Source organism: Engraulis encrasicolus, chromosome 17, assembly GCF_034702125.1.
Source record: "Engraulis encrasicolus isolate BLACKSEA-1 chromosome 17, IST_EnEncr_1.0, whole genome shotgun sequence".
Lineage (NCBI taxonomy): Eukaryota > Metazoa > Chordata > Actinopteri > Clupeiformes > Engraulidae > Engraulis > Engraulis encrasicolus.
In genome coordinates, this window is record NC_085873.1 from 23,887,702 (window position 1) to 23,908,891 (window position 21,190).

General features: G+C 43.4%; 1 protein-coding gene across 1 annotated transcript in view; it reads right to left on the reverse strand.

The window, feature by feature from the left end:
• The window catches only part of jakmip3 (Janus kinase and microtubule interacting protein 3), an 85,601-nt gene that overhangs the window by 49,517 nt on the left and 14,894 nt on the right, over positions 1–21,190 (reverse strand). Inside the window, exon 4 of the mRNA XM_063222008.1 lies at positions 1,717–1,896. Within this exon, the coding sequence (XP_063078078.1) occupies positions 1,717–1,896 (180 nt within the window). The remainder of the gene's footprint in view (positions 1–1,716; positions 1,897–21,190) is intronic.

Below are 21,190 nucleotides of genomic sequence, written 5' to 3' on the forward strand. Positions count from 1 at the left end.
TATACCGTACATGGGCATTGACCATGAGACTAGCATCTGTTATAAATGAATGAAAGTATTGGATTCAAGAATGTTTCACAGGACTGAAACAGAATTAGTCATCTCAGTTATATTCACGAGAGACTTGTTTTCATTCTTGTTTTTTGCCTTTGTGTTCCGGTTTTCTTTTATTTTTTGCAACTTTCTCTAGTCACCATCTATGACTCAGGGGGTAAAGAGGAATACCTGCTCTGAGTCACACATCCTTTCCCTCACAATAGCTTAGTGATGAAATAAGCCGTAGCAAACGCGACACATTCCCCGCCTAGCCTGGCCTGCTGCAACAACAAGAATGGCAGCAGCCCTGGCTCTCAAAATTCATTTTCCACGGCAACATGAAAAGCCCTAATTATGCAAAGACGATTAGCTTTGCTTTTGGAGAGACACCCAGCGTTACAGTAGTCTGGGTCAGAGCGAGTTCAAAGCAACAACTAGGGACATGCTTTGCTTTTCTTAAGCTGTTAAGCAGAGCAGAGCCACAACACACAGAGGTGCAGACAGCAGACGTGTATACGTAGTTGTTAGCCAGTTAGCAACTTCAGTAGTTGCCAATGGGAAATCGCATTGCAAACAACAAAGTAGCTAATGTAGTTAGCAACTATGGTTTTGAGAAATGCACCCCAGAGGTGCAGACAGCTGATTGGTGTTGTGTTGTGGCTGTATTTAACGCAGGCAGGGGCACAGCCAACCAGCCAGCCAGCCAGAGGAGTCATCACAATTACAGTACATGGGCACAGCATTGACAAGGGGACACCATTGGCATTAATATTAAAGAGCATCCCAGATTATATTACTATTGAAAGGCCCCAAAAATAGTGCTCTACTTTCGGCAGTGCCCCTGGCTGTATTGAGTGCAGTGAGCAGAAGCAAGTGATCGATACTCTCTAGTGAGATCTATACGGTCAGCAGCAGTAGAAGCAGCATCAGCAGCAGCAGTAGCAGCAGTATAGCAGAGATACCAGTGTGTTAGCAAAGTCTGGGCTGATCAAGAGTGTGAAAGTATGAAAGTGTGTAAGTGTGTGTTTCATGTGTTTCAGCAACGGTGTCAAAAACCAGCACAGAAAGTTTACAATCCCTTCCACAGTTGATTTCCAACACAGGTGAAACCACTGGGTGGCTGCTCTACCTATCCAGAGTACCAGTTAGAATAAGTGGATTCAGAGCTGGTTGGATCAAATTTGTGGAAGGATATTTACTCTCTGAATCCTGGATTGACCAACACAGTCTTACCCCAACTCCTCAATTTCTGACTACCTTTAACCAGACTGCAATTTTTGATATTGAGGGAATACCTGCAAGGTCACATGTTGAGTATGTTGACCATGTGGCCTAAGCCTAGACCTTTTCCTAACCCTAACCATCAGTGACGTTATGCTGGCACTAGGGGGGCGCCTTTGAGGCGCAAATCACCTTTGGACTCCAAGGGCATACCTTAGACATTAGGGTTAGGGAAAGGTCTAGGTTCAGGGCACCTACGTAGTCAACATGCGACATGGCAGGTATGCCTTCGACGTCAAAAAATTGCAGTCTGGTCAACAATGGCCAGAAATTGACGAGTTGGGATAAGACTGTGTTGCTGTGCTGTGAGAGAGAGTGGGGCAGCGGTGGGTGAAGATAGATGAAGGAAGGGAGGTACGGAGGGGAGGCAGATGAAGATGAGAGGGTTAAGGTGCTTACAGGGCTGGCAGTGGCCTCGGGGGAGTCTCCTGCACTATTTGAGTAAGGAGGCTCGGCCTTGGGGCTGGTGGCCGGCCGCTCGGCCTCGCGCAGGGCCAAACGCTGGGCCACGCCTGTCTGCACGCCCAGCTCCTTCTCCAGCCCCGCCACCGCTCTGTCTTTTACCTTTAGCTCATCCATCTATACGGGGAGGAGAGGAGAGGAGGGAGAACCACATGGTCACACGCAAAACATACATGTCATACAGCACAGGTAGAGGAACATGCTGCTTCATACAGTATACTCTTAATGTGGGCAACAAACGCCCATTTTTATCTCATCCATTGATGCGGATACAGGGAAAACTACATGGTCACATGTCACACAAAACAAAACACAGAGAGGATCATGCTTCATAAACTCTTAAGCCTTGTTCACACAAGTCGCTGCTAGTTACTCGCTCAGCGAATTAAGTCAATAGAATGTCTATGTGTTCCAGCGAGACGAGGAGGCAAGTAGGCGAGTAGTGTACAAGCGATGCTATGTGGGCGGATCCCGAGTTGAAAATATTTTAACTTCAAGCGAGGCGAGTAACCAATTGGAATGCAGAGTTCAGTAGAGCCTCGTTCACACACGTCGCTGCTAGTTACTCGCTCAGCGAATGAAGTCAATAGAATGTCTATGTGTTCCAGCGAGACGAGGAGGCGAGTAGGCGAGTAGTGTACAAGCGATGCGATGTGGGCGGATCCCGAGTTGAAAATATTTTAACTTCGAGCGAGGCGAGTAACCAATTGGAATGCAGAGTTCAGTAGAGTCTTGTTCACACAAGTCGCTGCTAGTTACTCGCTCAGCGAATTAAGTCAATAGAATGTCTATGTGTTCCAGCGAGACGAGGAGGCAAGTAGGCGAGTAGTGTACAAGCGATGCTATGTGGGCGGATCCCGAGTTGAAAATATTTTAACTTCAAGCGAGGCGAGTAACCAATTGGAATGCAGAGTTCAGTAGAGTCTCGCCTGTGCATTGGCAGTTAAAGCCGCGGGAACGTTTAGCGAATGTTCCATGAGAGAGTGGCGAGTAGGCGAGCGAGCCAGAAGCTAGTAACTAGCAGTGTCGTGTGTGAACGTAGCTTTAATGAGGGCAACAAAATACCCATTTTACTGTAGCTCATCCATCAACGAGGAGGAGGAGGAGGAGGAGAACACCATGATCAAAACAAAACACAGAGAGAGCAACATGCTTCATAAGTCTCTTTTCCACTGCCAGTGTTCTATTTGGCCTACAGCTCAACACAGCACAACTCGGCCGACAATTTTTGCTTGGTATTGGTAAATGGACTGCATTTATATAGCGCCTTTCCTCTCTTTCGAGCACATTCACCCATTCACAATCACATTCACACACCGGTGGCGGTGGCTTCCACGCACGGTACTACCCTGCCACCAGGAGTAATTGGGGCTAAGTACCGATGGGGTCAGGGAGAGCGGGTCTTGAACCTGCAACCTTCTGGTTGGCTCCTCTACCACCTGAGCCACCACCGACCCTGATTGGGCACGACACAGCTCAATCGAAAAGCAAGAAATGACAGCCAAGTCACGCTGTGTCAAGCTGTAGGCCTACCAGAAAACCGGCAGTGGAAAAGAGCCTATAGACTTGTCTTATCTCGTCCATCTAGGTATACAGGGAGAAAAACATGGTCACATACAGTACAAAACACACATCACAGCACAGGTAGAGGAACATGCTTCATAGACTCCTAATTTAAGTAATATGCTCCATATAAAGGGTAACACAGCCTATACAGTACATGGTATGCATGTATGCACTCACAAAACATGGGAAAAACCTAGTATAGGCCTACTTAGAAATACTCACATGCAAGGAAAGACAGACAGACAGATGCACAGACACACAAACACACACACACATTAACACAGTAACATGGAAATATTTACCGTATACACACACAAAAGTAGGTACATTCAGGGAAAAATCATGGCATGGGTATGAATGTATATGTATTACATCAGCTGATTGATTTGTAATGTAAATCTAGTTGTTTCTTTTGCAATAACACTTGCAAGCAAATCTCTCGCAAATGTAGTGTGCAAGAAAGATTTGACACATTTGCAACAGAATTCAAAACATTGAACATACTGTAATCTGAAAAGCGCACATGAACCCACACATAGCAATGAGGAACACTCCCCACCCAATACACACAGACACATCCTGTTTATACTGTATACGGCCCGCCTATCTGCCCACCCACCCACCGGCACGCACACACGCCCACCTGCACACACACAGGGTGCACAATAGCCATACGTATAGAGATAAATGACACAATGATTGGCTAGCCCATCACTACGATGCGCTAGTGAGTCTGCCATATTGGCGGATGAATAATGTATCGTCCCACCTATTCATTGATTATTTGCAAACCAGTGAATGGATTATAGGCTAGTGTCATTTTATAAACGGCCTTTCCAGAGGCTAATTTTACATGTAGGCCTATTATAAAGCCCCTTATGTTAGCTATCTCTGAGGGGCACACACTGAAAGTGTAGCAGACCTGTGAGTCCATGGAGTCATCACCATGGTAACCTGGAAGAGCAAAGCAGCCATTGATGACTCACCAGGCCTCTCTTAATTAAGGGTCCAACATATACTATTTTAATTTAAACTGATAAATATACTATATCAATTCAGCCTGACAGGTAAAATATACTATTTTAATTTAGCCTCATAAGTAATATACTATTTTAATTTAACCTGATAAGTAATATATAGCATTTTAATTTAACCTGATAAGTAAAAGTGTGATAGCATTTTGAGAGGAAGTGCACTCCACACCAGATAACTAAACAGGTGTGAAACCAGGGTATAAAGTGAAGAAGACGCGCTCAGACTATCGCCTAATGGCTCTCACAGTTCTTAACTGGGTGCTGAATCCCACATAAACCTTTGGATGTCAATTATTGGATCAAAGGTGAACACCCTATATAGGGCACACCTACCACCTTTGGGTGCAATCGCCATTACACGCTGAAGAGGGGCTCTGCCCGAAACGTTCGTGGGCAAATAAGCACAGTGAGATCTGAAGAGTGCTGTCCTTTGCTTCCTTCATTCATTTATGAAACCAGGTTATTACATTCAGTTGCACTCCTGAGTCCCTTAGTCTCGTATATAAATCTTGCTGTGATTTATTGGGTAGCATGACGAACAGGGTTTTGGCCTAAACCATACCGGCAGTTTAGATGGCTTATAGGCCAAAACATCTGCCTGCTTGTCACACTACCCAACACATCACAATAAATCACTTCTATTTAAGAGTGCAGCTTTTCACTAGGATGTAAGACAACAACATCCACCATCACAACAACAACAACAGCAACAACAACAAATGAAAAAATGGCCATCAGTCAGTAATGGCAAAGAAATGTTGTATGGTAACTCAGAGACACTCCATGCCACAGGTTAGTCATGGGTAAAAAATATGCACATGGTGCACATGGTGAAATGCAGGATTTTATTTACAAGTAGCTATGCAGCTCTATGACTCTCAGAGCGGAAAACATCAGATGTTGAACACTCCCCTTGCAGGACAACTACAACCCCATCTAATTAGCAGCAAAAGGAGTAGCAAAACAAAACGCCAAAAGCCAAACAGAAAGATCAGTACTTACTCGTACTTCCACCCTTTTCAAATGGCATGCAACAAAACACGCTAGAGAGTCTCCACATAAAAACAAAATCCTCAAATGTAACCGCTACAGATGAGGAGCGAATGCGAGCACCGACTGTCTCTGAGCAACACCCTGCCAGCATGTGTTGACTGCCTCAATGACCCTCAGTGTGTGTGTGTGTGTGTGTGTGTGTGTGTGTGTGTGTGTGTGTGTGTGTGTGTGTGTGTGTGTGTGTGTGTGTGTGTGTGTGTGTGTGTGTGTGTCTGTGCGTGTGTGTGTGTGTGTGTGTGTGTGTGTGTGTGTGTGTGTGTGTGTGTGTGTGTGTGTCAGTTCGACCGCAATCTTATCAATAACCTCATATCTATTGACATCCTTCTTATCACAAGATTTAGTACCTCTACTTAACAAATCAAACACACACACACACACGTAGAGAGAGAGAGAGAGAGAGAGAGAGAGAGAGAGAGAGAGAGAGAGAGAGATGTGTCCTGTGTGTGTGTGTGTGTGTGTGTGTGTGTGTGTGTGTGTGTGTGTGTGTGTGTGTGCGTGCGTGCGTGCATGCGTGCGTATGTCATTCATGTACCCCCGTGGTGTTCTCCGTGGCCTTAATCCAGATTTAGCATTCTTCACACATCTTTTCATGTGGACAGAAATCTTTCCCCTGACCTTTCCCAAATGAGGCTGCTAACTAACAAGGGCCATCTCCTCCAATGTCCTCTCTTTACATGCGCTTAGATTTACAGATAAACGCATTCAAACCCTGCCACTAATTTGTTGTAGTGTTGTGACGTTAGCGAACGAGGCGATTCTTTTGAACGGCTCCCAGAAGTGAACGATGGGAACCGGATCACTGGGGGAGCCAGTCTACCGCTTTTTCGTTCATTTTTCGTTCATTTTAAGCATGTGACCTCGAGGCGATTTCTTAAATTTGGGAAAACACAAAGAGTGGCAAAAGCCGTCTTTAGAAGCAGGAGAATAATCAATCAGATTCCAAAATATTACATTCTAAACATTGAAAAAATCCAAAAGCCAAAAGAGCCCGTTTATTTGAACGGCTCTTTGAAAGGAACTGCCACTAAGATCCTGATCCCGGATTCCCGTCTAACATCCTCTTGTCTTGATTCAATTTTTAGATGCGTCACAGCAGCATCTCTATAATAGGGTCTGTCTGTCCGTCCGTCCGTCCGTCCGTCTGAAACGCATTCCTTCAATTGTGTCTGAAACGCATTCCTTCAATTGTTCCTTCCTGTGGCCACAAGGCGGCAGAGTTGGCATTTTGGACCGGAGCGAATGCGTGCAATCCAAAACGGGCACAAGGCGGCAGAGTTGGCATTTTGGACCGGAGCGAATGCGTGCAAGCCAAAACGTAGGCCATATGATATGTTACCAAACCGGCAAGACTGATTGCATTGTGAGATAACTGAGGGGGCCATTCAATTTTCGGCATTGTTTTGCGTTTGGACAATGGGAGGCAACTTTATTTTGGTTCGTCAGAGACTCGCGGAAATGACGATTTAGAAGTCGGCAGGCAGTTTTTGACACAGATGTTTGTGCTCGGATAGAGGGGCGTTTGCATTGCACGCTCCACGACATGGAACCGTAATTAGTTGACAGGCAACCCGCAGCGCATACAGCTCTTCCTCTAAACGGGGACCTGTAACATTTGGTTAGCTTTTCTCCTTTCATAACATTCACATTTTCCTTTCTGCTTGGATCGAGGGCGTTTGCATTGCATAACGCTCCACGACATGGAACTGTAATTAGTTGACAGCCCGCAGCGCCTCTAAACGTGGACTTTTTTTTCTTTCATAACATTTCACATTTCCTCCGCTTTTGTCCAGTCCACAAAATCGGGTTCAGGCGTCTGTGTGTAGCCTACGAAAAAGGGAGGCTGCCTTTTAATATTCCCAGCGAGTTTACTTCTGCCTTTTCAGTGAGTAGCCTAGTCAGTGTGCGCTGCGCTCTGAAACATGGTGCTAGACAGCTGGGCCATTTGACATACGGTGTGTTACTCGTAGGCTACAAAGGGAGGTTCTTTCGTTAGGGGCTACCCCACAGGTGCTTTCCGTTGCGCTCAGAGAGAGCACGGGAGAGAACGCGTCTTTCGTAATTGCTTTGCAGTCGTGTGAATTTGGTTAACTCTGGCACGGAAGCTCACTGCTTTGTGCCTTGACGGTGAAGCTGGTATTGAAAAATAAGCGCATAATTCACCTAAAGGGTGAACCCATAAGCGCATGATTGACCCAAACGGTTTTATTTATTTAGTATTTGTCGATGTTTACATTCTTTCCCACATGCACATGATGCTGAAATGGCGTGATACTAAAGGTTGATACTAATAAATGTCTAGTAATTTGTAATGTAGCCTACTTGATCTATGTGACATTTGAAATCATATGGTTCTTTTCAAAATCCAAGAATGATAAGCTTATTATAGCCTAAACTGCAAAAAATTAAGCCATGTCTCGCCATTTTGCTGCCTGCCATATTATTTGCAGTTTCCATGGGCAATATGACCAATAAACAAAAAGTACATCCTCAGGGGGGCGTTGACAGGTTAGGAGGAAGCCAGGGGGGCGTTTGGGGGAAAATATGGCATAGTTGGAACTGGCGTAGAGGGACGCATCTGTTGTCCGCCTGTCGGCCTTGCTATTTGGTGGCCTTTGGTGAAGTGTTGCCCATCTTGGGTTACAGTTGCTAGGTCAGACAGATAAACGTTATATGCTCTCATATCATCGTGGAGGTTTATACGCGTGACTGTACATGCAGTAGTTCACTCTCAATAAATGAAAACACATTCCATTCATCATAATATTATGAATGCAAGAGTTTATTTCAATGAGATTATAACAGCCATGTCTTGCCGAGAACGAAAACATGAGATGGAGTGCTGACTGTCAGTCAAAAACTTTTGGACCTCTTTTTGCGCTGTGATTGATCAATCAATATTCCAGGGCGAGCCTAGAGTCATAAGTCAATTACCAGCCAGTGCATCCACAACAGCGACATTATCATTGGCCTTGTCAAAACATCACAAATATCTAAAACAATGACATATTATTAATGATTGTCAACTTTAATTGAAAAGGATAGGAAAGACTGGCAAGAAATTTGTGGGAAAGACTGGGTTCGCCTAACGACCCTAGACTCACGTCAACATGAGGAAGGGTCTAGAAAACCATCATAGGCAGAGGGGCGGGCCACAAGCTTACCATTTCTATCAATCTGCATACTACGGCAACCTGCCCTCTACTGCACTTTATAGCAGGGCATTTGCATGCAGGGCCCTCGCTTATTGGAGGTGAGGGCCCTATTACAGTATGTTCTGTGCAGGCTGTATGGGGGGCCCTGTAAGTGTTTAGTCCTAGGGTCCTGTGAGCAATTGTTCTGACACTGTGTGCAGAGGCTGGTTGCAGCCACCTTCACATTTAACATCGTCTGACTTGTTAAGGGTGATTCATTAACTTGAAGATGTTAGAGTTAGAGTTAGAGTTCGGTACTACTCACCTGTGCTTTGGCAGTTATAGCCACAGGAAAGTTTAGCGAACATTCCATGAGAGAGTGGCGAATAGACGAGCGAGCAAGAAGCTAGTAACTAGCAGCGTTGTGTGTGAACGTAGCTTTAGCTTCCTGTAGCTGCCTTCCTATTTAAGGTAATTGATTTATTTTGACACGATTTTTTCTTCTGTTGGGGGCCTATCGCAACCTGTAGCCCAGGGCTATTCAAATGGCGGCCCTGGGGCCAGATGCGGCCCTTGGACAGCAAGGCTGTGGCCCCGCACAAGCCCCTTGAAATAGGGTCATTCCACGCCAAATCAACAAGTGCCCGCGCACTTAGGTCTCAAAAAATTCTGAAAATATTACCAAGTGTACCCATGGTACTTAAGAGAAACACTGTAAATTTATTTGAATGTAAGACGTATACTCTCCGTGTTGCAGCCAATTTCACTGGGGGAGGGGGGTGCCCATTTTGTTCACACTCTTTTTTTTGTCAAAGTTCACAAGCCCCTAGCTCAATAACTAAACCATGTAGGAAGCTCAAATTTGGCATGCTGGTACATAGATAGGAATAGTTTGTTGCTAAACTGTCAGTTTTGGTCTGGATAATCCTGCATCGTCATAGCATTCGCTCAAAGACTATACAAATTGTACTGGAGTTTTTGGCTGTGCTCTGTTTAGGCCTTCAGAAGACATATTTGTGCCCAACATAGCCTCTTGATTTTTTCCCCTTGTAGATACAAGTAGAAACACTCCCATAAAAATCTATAAATAGAAAGGAAACCCCATCAGTGTTTGACCAGAAGACCTCACAAGTCTGACAAATCATTTTGGGTGTCATTTTCAGAGCACCAGAACACCTTGTGGGATTGTCCACAGATTTTTATTTTATTTTTTTCTTCATTCTCCAAGAAGTCTTCTTTTTAAAAATCTCAATGAGACTTGTCTTATGTGATGTTTTTGTTATTAATTTCCACCCTGAACATGGGCAAAATGCAAAAAGAGAGCAACATGATTTCTATAACATTTAATGTAAAGACTAAATAATCAAATGCAAATTTTGCCCAGACATGATCACCCGAGAGTCCTTGTGCAGGGGTGCAGGAATCCCTTTCAATATCAATGATTTCAGGAGGGTCATTCCAGCTGGTATTTCAGTATTTCTGACTTAACCCTCAATTCCATCCTAAGAAGGTGGCCAATCCCCTTGATTTTTGTGTTCCATTTTCACACAAAGATGGCGGCTCATGGAGCCAATGGCATAGTTCCAAAATAGTTCCAGGAAGTCAGCATCATGGGAAGGAAACAATACACCATTGTTTGGAGCAATATTTCCAATATATGACGGCGGTTGTGAACTTGCTGTTTGTTGTTTCTCGAAGAGGATATTCTTATTAACAATATATCTAAAAATTGGGATGGTGTTTTGCCCCTTTATTTGTATAATGCCTTTTCAAATCTCAATGCAGTGTGGCATGCATCCCTCAAATCCATCCAAAGTGGCGTCATGAAAAAAAAAAAACACAATTTTTTAGAGCAATACCTCCAAAGTGTGACACCAGCTGTGAACTTGTTTTTTGTTGTGTCTGTAAGAGGATATTTTTATAAACAACATAGCAAAAAAATAGAATGGTGTTTTGCCTCATTCCTTTTAATGATCGTAAAGCGCATTGCGGTGTGACATAAGCCTGTGATCAAATAGTGCAGAGGGAAGCGGAAGTGGTGAATTGTTCTGGGCCAAGGACATGGGGGAATCAAGATTGGGTACTCATTACATTGCATGTATTGGGAAGGGGTCTCTTCAGACGACTTTCTCCCGGGCCCAGGCAAAGCTGTTTGTTCAGCTCAGTATTTCTGATTTTTTTCAGGGATTCTGGCCTCATCTTTTTAAGTGTACTATCGGCCAGATGATCAAGTGACTACACAACATGTTCTCACTGGCGCTACGTTAGCAATAAATTCAAGATGGTTGAGAGAAGTACCATTTTGAGAGAAGTCATAAAACAAACAACCTCTGGAAATAAAACAAGGTGTTGATATGATTTCCTTGATGCAACCTTGACTTCCTTGATGGTGATTTAATATTTGAAAAAAAAAAATGAAATGTATTAAACAAGTCAGGAACTTTTAATGCTCCGACCTGTGACAAATTATTTTATACACACTTAACTTTCAATCAACAGCTGCACCTTATGAGTTGACTTTATAAGGTAGCTTGCCATTGTCATTGATGATGCATTAGGTATCTGCACTCATATTGTTGTGTGCAACCATCCATCATTGGCACTTCAATGAGGAGCACCTGAATGAAACTTTGAATGAAACTTTATTGTCATTGTACAGGTACAACGAAATTGCTACCTTGAAGGACATTTACATAGATATTGATTTCAGTAAGGATACCACCACCATGCTCAGGGCACTTCGGTCAGGGGAGGATGATGGGGGGCGGGAAGTTCTACAATCAGGATACCTCTTTACAAACTGTCTCCTCCTATGTGTCATCTCTAATCAACTTTTACTTTCCTATGCGACCATAAAACAGTGCCACCCCCGCCAACAGTCACCACGACAGAGGTACCCTGACTGTAGAACTGTGCCCCGCCCCCAATCCACCACCCTATCTGAACGCTTTTGCATGCTGCAAAGCTTCCTTTCGGCTTCCACCATCTCACCTGGATCAATGTGATGATGATCTTTACAAGTATTGAACATTGTCTACATGTATCCAAACCATGACTGTTATAATCACTGCTGCTAACTTGCAATCCACTTGTTAGCATTGCAGTGGTATAATATTATATTGATGCAAGCAGTTGAATTAGATTGCAACAATGTGATAAGAACCACATGGTTGTCTAGTGCCAATATGAACTTCTGTGCCTTCAATATTCACCTGATATTGAATACTGCATGCAAGCAAACTCTTCAAACTAAAACTCCAGGACCATGCTGTCAAAATTGTCTGAGGGAATCTCTAGCCAGTATGAATTAAGTTATTTTGCAATACAGCTGGTAACTTAACGAGTAAGACACAAGCTTCATAGCAAATATAAAGTTACAGGTGCTGATTGAAAGATTAGTTAGGATGGGAGTCCTTGTTACAAACAAGAGTGCTACAATTCTTTAATCCTCTCCTATTTCATCACTTTGTTCCAAGACTACTACTACTACCGCTACCACTACCACTACTACTACTAAAATGATGATGATTATTATTATGATTTTACAATTAAAATAATTAATGTCTATCAAAGTCATGTGCAATGTGGTATTCTTGCTGTGTGGCATCAATCAATTCATTTACAAGTGTTATGGTTTCCCTAGAATTCGCTTTGTCATTCACAGGGTAGCCATCTTGTTTTCACTATTAAGGTGACATCAGAGCCATGGATTTGAGAGTTGCGACAAGTCCGTTGGTGACATGGTCCTCATAGCTTCAAGTAATTGTAGCCAATTGAGATTTTGAAGTCTGTTATAAAAAGAATGAGGCAAAACACCATCCCAATTTTTGTATATGTGTATGTAAAAAAACATCCTCTTTCAGAAACACCAAACAGAAAGTTCCTAACTAGTGTCATAGATTGGAAATATTGCTCCAAACATTGGTGCAAATTATTTTTTTTGGACCTCTGTATCTCAACAACCATTGGAGCCTTTTGTTAGATATACTATGATGTGAAAGTCATGGTACATATCAGACCATTTACCAAGGATGAACCTTACATGTACAGTAGAACTTTGAGGTTTTTACAGACATTTGGAAACCCTAGAACATATGATATCTACACAGAGTAGATAGGTGTAGGTAGGTGTGATTTGACTTACAGTGCTGCAAATTGTAATATATGATATTCAGGTCTGCGACTCTTAGCCCTGAAAATATAATGAATCTGACACAAATAGTTCTGGAGATAATTGAGTCTGAACATGGTCACTCATGCAATGACGCTAAAACAAGCGTAGGGGGTGTACTTTTTTACAGATTTTTTTGTGCCAAAAGTATCCAGAGCTGAGTTCTGATATTGTGGATATTATCTATTGGATGTTTAAGCCATCACATACATTTTTTTCAGGCAAATCCGAGAGGGTTGAGTGGGAGATTTTTCAGAAATTTGCTGATTCCAGCTGGAATGACCCACGAGCGTTCAATGTGGGAGCAGGTTCGCACACCAAAAGAGACAGTAGGTCAGGCACAAAGAGTCATGTTGTTACTTTTTTTGACCAGCAGATGGCAGCGGAAGAAACGCATAGAAAACATATTGCTCTCAATGTGCATGGTTCCCATGTTCAGGGTGGAAATTAAATAAGAAAACATCACATAAGACAAGTCTCATTGGCATTTTTAAAAAGAAGAATTCATGGAGAATGAAGAAAAAAATAAAATAAAAATCTGTGGACAATCCCACAAGGGGTTCTGGAGCTCTGAAAATGACACCCAAAATGATTTGTCAGACGTGTGAGGTCTTCTTTTCAAACACTGATGGGGTTTCCTTTCTATTTATAGCTTTTTATGAGAGTGTTCCTACTTGTCTCTACAAGGGAAAAAAATCAAGAGGCTATGTTGGGCACAAATATGTCTTCTGAAGGCCTAAACAGAGCACAGCCAAAAACTCCAGTACAATTTGTATCATCTTTGAGGGAATGCTATGACGATGCACGATCATACAGACCAAAACTGACAGTTTAGCAACAAACTATTCCTATCTATGTACCAGCATGCCAAATTTGAGCTTCATACATGGTTTAGTTATTGAGCTAGGGGCTTGTGAACTTTGACAAAAAAAAGAGTGTGAACAAAATGGGCACCCCCCTCCCCCAGTAAAATTGGCTGTAACACGGAGAGTATACATCTTACATTCAAATACATTTACAGTGTTTCTCTTAAGTACCATGGGTACACTTGGTAATATTTTCAGAATTTTTTGAGACCTAAGTGCGCGGGCACTTGTTGATTTGGCGTGGAATGACCCAATATGGAATTGTTTTTCGGAATTTAGAGATAAAAGTACGGGTTCTGTATTGAGCTGAAACGGGACACGGAATGACACGTTGCCATGCAGGAAATAACATCTAAGAAATGCAAAACTTTCTAGGGGCGGACCCCAGACCCCCCACCTCAATGAAGTGTCCCGTAGTTTTTTTCATTGACAGTCGGCAACCATAATACATATGGAAATTTCGGCCCCTCTACTGGGAGGAATTTGAAAAACTGGCCCTCGTTGACATTTAATTGAATACCCCTGCTGTAGCCTATGGGGGCCTGAGGCCTTCTTAATCCGGCCCTGTCTGCAGCATCCTTTACGTGCTGCAAGCCGCTCCTGAGCTACTATACCAGTGTTTCCAAACCTTTTTTGACTCGCCTACCCCCTAAGCCTTTTTGTTGTACCATGAGTACCCCCTATCTCATGCTCTCTATATATTCCTTTATCCCCAGTATGACTATACTCAATCTATTCAATTGCCATTATCACATTTTTCCGCGTACCCCCTGAGGTGTGCCCACGTACCCCTAGTGGTACACGTACCCCTGGTTGGGAAACACTGTACTATACTGTACTGTGCAGAGGCTGGGGAGCAGACTCCTTCATATCTTCACAGGCACATCGCTCCATTAAGCTACCGACAAGAGACATCAGTGAAACGAGTCAGGGGAGCACACGTCTCCCACTGGCACCCTCCGGGGTTGGGAATCCCCTGGCGCCTCAGACAGCGGGCTATCAATAGCCTCCCGGTTTACAGACACGTTCTCAGAGATGTTTATTTTTTCCTTCTCGAATGGCATCACTCCTCATTCCATAGTCATACACATCATGGTGATGATGAACACTTCACAACTGCTTTACTTTAGAGCCATGATGTAAGAATGAAGCATAGCCTACTGTAGAATCTACTTAGAAAAGGCAAGAGAGGAGAGGAGAGGGGAAGAAACAGGAGAGGAGGGGAGGAGACGGGAGGAAAATGGTGTGGCGGACAGCAAAGGCGTTTCCACAGCAATCGCCATGGTAACGACTGAGGCAGCAGCGTCAGATAATGGAGCTATAGGGATTTGAGAGCCTGTCAGCCCTGTAGAGTAGAGGGAGTGTGTGTGTGTGTGTGTGTGTGTGTGTGTGTGTGTGTGTGTGTGTGTGTGTGTGTGTGTGTGTGTGTGTGTGTGTGTGTGTGTGTGTGTGTGTGTGTGTGTGTGTGTGGCATAGAGTGAGTGGATCGATGCTTTTTTGCCTCACATGCCTGTGCCCTGGGACATGGTGTGCTGCTCGTGGGCGAAATACCTACAAACTGTGTCCTCTATCTGCACTGTAACAAATAGCTGTTTATTTACGGAAATTCTGCAACAGCATTCTACTGTTTTTCGAAAAAACAGACAACTACTGTGAAAATATTACTTTGAGTCACATATTGAGCATAAACAGTAAGTACTGCACAATAGCAGTATTCGCCGTTGTGGAAAAAACTAGAGATGCACCGGATCCTGATTTTTAGGATCCTGCCGGATACCAGATCCACTGAATAAGATCCTGCCGGATCCGGAACCGGATACCGGATCCTACAAAAGGGTTGAAACATATAGTCTACTCGCACACGTGGGCCCTTTTTATTACGTTGGCGCAAACTATTGCCACACTGCCTGCAATAGCCGCTTCCAAAGGGATTTCACTCCATGCAGTGATTGGGGTTGTGAAAGACTGAAAAGCCTAGGCTAGACATGCACCAGACCCTGATTTTTAGGTAACATGCCGGATACCGGATCCACTGCTTAAGATCCTGCCGGACCCGGACCCTGTGAAAAACTCTATTACCCTGACGGATCCGGAACCGGAACCGGATCCGGTGCATCTCTAGAAAATAACAAGTTATTTTAGGCAGCACCATTGAAACCCATTCATCCTCCACTTGTCCGTGATCACCATCAAACTTCAATACCACCTGAAGAACTGAAGTCATTCTGACTGGTTAAAGATTATCTGATACTATCAAGCATGATGAAACAATTTCTAAGGAAACTACAATACTTAAAAAGTGCTTGATGCAGCAAAGTGTGAGTAGCACATGCATTTTGATAGTGATGAAAGTGTGAATGGCTGAAACATTTTAAGAACTTGTAACACCCTTGCAACAAGCAGCCCCATCTAAACCAATCTGCTAATCAGTGCCTGGCCTCATCTGAGTAGGGCTGTTATGCCATTATTCAATTACGGGCGTCACCTGCCAAGGGCCTGATGACTCTGGTCACATGGTACTCTTGCACCTGTATATAAATCTGGACTATCAACACTTCAGTTGCTTGCCTGCCTGCTGGCTGGCCTGCATGGCACAGCATAGCACTTGTTTGCCTACAAGCTTGCCTACAAGCTTGCTTACATGCTTGCACACTTTCCTCTTTGTGAAAGCTTGCTGTATGTGGCATCATTTGTGGCATTGTTGCATATAATGTGCCTGCTGCAAATTAGGCATTGCTTTGAGAGCTAGCTTGTAGTGCTGCTTGTTTGCTGTGCTACTTGGTGTAAAATATTTTTTTAAAGACTGACCAATGCTATATTCATCATTGGCTCATCAAGAGATACAGTAAAAAGCCCACCTTGCACACTATCATTGTAACATAGCACTGCGTACTCTGAAATTTTATTCATGCCCACACTTTCAAAGGACCACCGCAAACCATTTTCTCAATACAGCATAGCGCCATAGTATCATGCTCAAGGCACTCCAGTCATGGTGAACGATGGGAGGGTGGGGTGGTAACATGGCCAGGGTACCACAGTTATGGAGAATGATGGGTGGGGTGGGAAGTTGCCATGGCCATATTCATGAATACAACTATGACCCAGTATTTGCCTGTCATCACACTGTACAATTCAACTTTTTAACTGAAATGTACTGTTATTTTTCTGTAGAGTACTGTTATTTAACAGTTCAATTGCTGCTGAAAAAATGTTATATACTGTGATACATTAAACAGCAATGAGCTGTATTTGATTTTTGGTGTGAAATAACAGTAGAATTACAGGTAAATATAATTGCCAGTAACTGCCGTTATTTTGCAGGGAAATTTTCTTAGAGTGTGATATTGGGTTCTCTTTGTGTGTGTGTGTGTGTGTGTGTGTGTGTGTGTGTGTGTGTGTGTGTGTGTGTGTGTGTGTGTGTGTGTGTGTGTGTGTGTGTGTGTGTGTGTGTGTGTGTGTGTGTGTGTGTGAGAGAGAGTAGTGGGGGGAGGGGGGGTGCTGCCAAATAAAAGCAGTTTGTGCAGGGTTATACACAGTACATATTGGTGTGCATGCATGCGTGCGTACATGCGTGCGTGGATGCATGTGTGTGTGTGTGTGTGTGTGTGTGTGTGTGTGTGTGTGTGTGTGTGTGTGTGTGTATGTGTGTGTGTGTAGGATTCTTCATGAAACCACATAAATGAACAGCTAATGTGTGTGTGTGTGTGTGTGTGTGTGTGTGTGTGTGTGTGTGTGTGTGTGTGTGTGTGTGTGTGTGTGTGTGTGTGTGTGTGTGTGTGTGTGTGTGTGTGTGTGTGTGTGTGAGAGAGAGAGAGAGAGAGAGAGAGAGAGAGAGATAGAGACAGAACCAGACAGAGAGAGACATAGAATATATTCAGAGAATAGTATCTATTTTGTTGTTGTTTACGTGTGAGAGGCTGGCTGTAGGGGCTCTTTGGCTTTTGCTGCAGTCACAGGAGTGTTTTACATTCCCTGTGGACCACACACACACACATTTGGCAGACTGCAGCATCCCTCAGACACACACACACACACAAACACGCACACACACACAAACACGCACACACACACACACACACACACACACACACACACACACACACACACACACACACACACACACACACACACACACACACACACACACACACACACACACACACACACACACACACACACACACACACACACACACACACACACACACCTCTCCCGTATCTGATCCAACACTCCCTGTGTTGGGAACAGGGCATAGAGAGCACCAACCAGCCACTGGCATATGCTCACCGACAACAAATAGGCCACTGACTGCATGTTCATCCACAACAATGCTTTCAGTGTTCCGATAGATAACCCCACATGCAGGGCTTCTATTATAACCTTATTGTCACCAAAACAGTAATTACCATGTCTTAAAGATTTCTTTTTGGTCTTTTTCAACTTTATTTTGATAGGACAGTGTGAGAGGTGGAGAGGAAGCGAATTGGGAGAGAGATGGGGAGGACATCCCAGGCCGGGAATCGAACCCGGGTCAGCCGCATGGCAGGCGAGTGCCCTACCGGTTGGCCACGACAAGGCCATATTTAGGCAAGGCAAGGCAAGCCAAGTTTATTTATATAGCGCATTTCATACACAGGTGCAACTCAATGTGCTTCACAAATTTAACAAATGTAAATGAAAGGAAACAGGGAAGGGAAAAATAATAAAAAAAATTAAATACAAATAGCCACTACCAATCAATTTATCAATCCTGGGTCACTGAAAAGTAGCCCAGTCTGTCTTGATTCTTTAGATTCTGCTGTGAGCACCACAGAGGCTGAAGCGCAGACATCCTTTCTCCAATTTCCTTGCTTTCAGTCAGCCTATCTGGATAGAGCCAGTGTTTGCAGTCAATGAGTCATTTCACTGCTATTATTATGATACCTAATTGCTATGCAAAGCACCTAATACAGTTTTTTAGTTCATTGGTTGAGAGAGAAAAAACTGTTGCATTAAGGAAGGCTTTGCATTCAATAGCAAAGGGAAAACATTGGCTGCTAGAGGCAGCACACATGCCATTGCACTGTATTCCAGTACAGTTGTGTCCACAAAGCATAGCTGTATTGGGCATAAGTCATATAGGGTATTTGCCTGGTGGACTGCTGATGATTTTGGCCTGCTCCTCCTCTCAATTTAGTGGTATCAGTCCTCAGGCCACTACAGCTGACCTGTCTGAGTCAGATTTAAATATCAATTTTCCTTGCTGTGGTCAAAATAGCTCGTAATAGATGACTACAAGCATTGTCACAGGTTTCAATGTGTCTTTCAATGCCTGGCAGACCAGTCTTGGCTGAAAATGCCCAGCTGTTTTTGTCCCAGTCCAGCCCTGCTACAAAGGCAGGTTTGTGCAGGGATATTTCAGTAGAGGGGTTTGTATTTCTGGGTATTTCAGGCAAGTGTCATCATCTTTACCCTACATGGTTATTATCTACAGAGCTGGCCCAGAGAAGTGCAGAGCGTATTATATTAGACTAATCAATTGTACAACCATAGCTGCCCAGCGCTGGGAAATGTGCAAACACACACTGAATGAATGAGAAACAACCCAGTTAATCTAGTGTGTATAGATACGCTAGATGCTTGGATTGGTTATTGGACATAATTGCAGGCAGAAATTCTGTGCCATCCCAATTTGTTGTGTTAATGAAGGGCCAGAGCCATATAGTAGCTCTCCTCTGAGCAATGTTATGGGGTTGGAGTACACTATTTATAATGCGTCTTTTCTGTCGTGGTCAGCAGGAATTGCTCAAATGCTCCAATCAACTACAATAAACTTTTCATCTAATTAGGTCCTCAGAGCGTTGTATGGACCCCCATAGTTCCCTGAGCAGTGCAAACTAAGGTAGGCTATTCAAATTCCAACCGCCATATCTGCTAACTTCACACATACTTCACGCTGGGCACCCGGGTTCAATTCTGGCCTGAGGTCATTTCCTGATCCTCCCCCATCTCTCTCTCCCACTGCCTTTCTGTCACCATCTCAAACTGTCATATCAAATAAAGGTCATTTAAATTCATTGGAGTTCCGAATTCAAACTAAAACCCATATTGTGCTTTATTAGCATGGCTGTTACGACACAGGGTCGCAAAAGCATATAGTTACCTTAACCAATCAGTAACGTACTTCGATGGTGAGTTTTGCGTCACCACTATCAACTGTTTGCTGATTGGCTAACCACTGAGAGAACCGAGCTCGAGGCTTTTGCCAGACGATGTGCGGAGCCAAAGTGCATAGGATGGCGTCGACAGGCTACTACTGTATAGCCACAATTGGGTCCCTGCTACTTCAAAACAGATTGAGAACTAAATAGGAAATACATCAAAGACTTTAGAAGTCTCTTGTCTCTATCGCTGCAAAATGGGTCACATACTGTAGTGTGTGTGTGTGTTTGTGTGTGTGTGTGTGTGCCCATTGGGATGTAGCAGCTATACAGTAGCTGACTCAGCGTTCTAGTTCACACATGAACGACAGTGAAGCCTATAACGTGTTGAAGGTTGTGCTAATGTGTAGCACGTGTTCACAAGGTCAATGTCATAGTGTGATTCCTTAATACATTACTATAACACAGGACCACCCCTTCTCTCACCGCCTCACTATGTTGCCTGAGCCACCTGCTGTTTGCTCATTGGCTCATTTCAGTAATATATTATATTAAATATAATATTAAAGTCTCAATAATGGATTATGAAATGGATGAAATTGATTTAAGGCAAGGGAGATAAAAAAGCAATGATAAAAACAGAAACCCTGGGTGATATTGTCTAATTAAATGAGCCTAATTATTAGAGCAATAGATTCTAATTACACACGATAATTGAAAACAGTGTGATGATATTAATGACATGGTACCAAAAAGTTATGGCGAAAGAAAATATCATCAACTTACAGTACTGTATTACCACAATGACTAAGCACTGTGGTTGTTGGTGTTTAAAAATAAGAAAAAAGAAAATCCTGGCAAAGCCTCTGCAAATTTCAATCATTCACAGACAAGGGGGGATTTTCGATGGGGAGGAGCCCACATAGATTTAGGAGTGTAGGCTACGCTGTCCCAGAGGAGGCCTGCGACAGACACGGGAGCCCTACATTAAATCTCAGGCAAGGCCGGTGCTCAATCCATCATGAAATGCATTTTTTCTCAAAATTTGCTTCAACAGTATAACGGTTCATTTGGGAACATAGAGGGGAAAGGCAAGTAAACAGGAAAATCTACCTGGAATTCTCTGCAGAATACCTGTTCCCAATAAATCATGTATATAAATTGATTACATCAATGCATTACATCATTTTTTTTCTAATCAATAGTAATTCGATCAACATATTGTTTTCTGTCTGCTTGTCTGAAAGGAATAGAAGAGGCACATCCAAAACCCTATCACAGGTGGCGTATAACAGTACCAGTAAGTGTTTTTTTTAAAACCAGAAAAATAGCGTAAACTAAATGAACTCTGGTGACAGGACATATTTTCAGCTGCTCCAGTACTGCATCATCAGAAATGATCCAAAAGCACACAAGTACCCATCGATCATAATGCTCTCTCTATCTG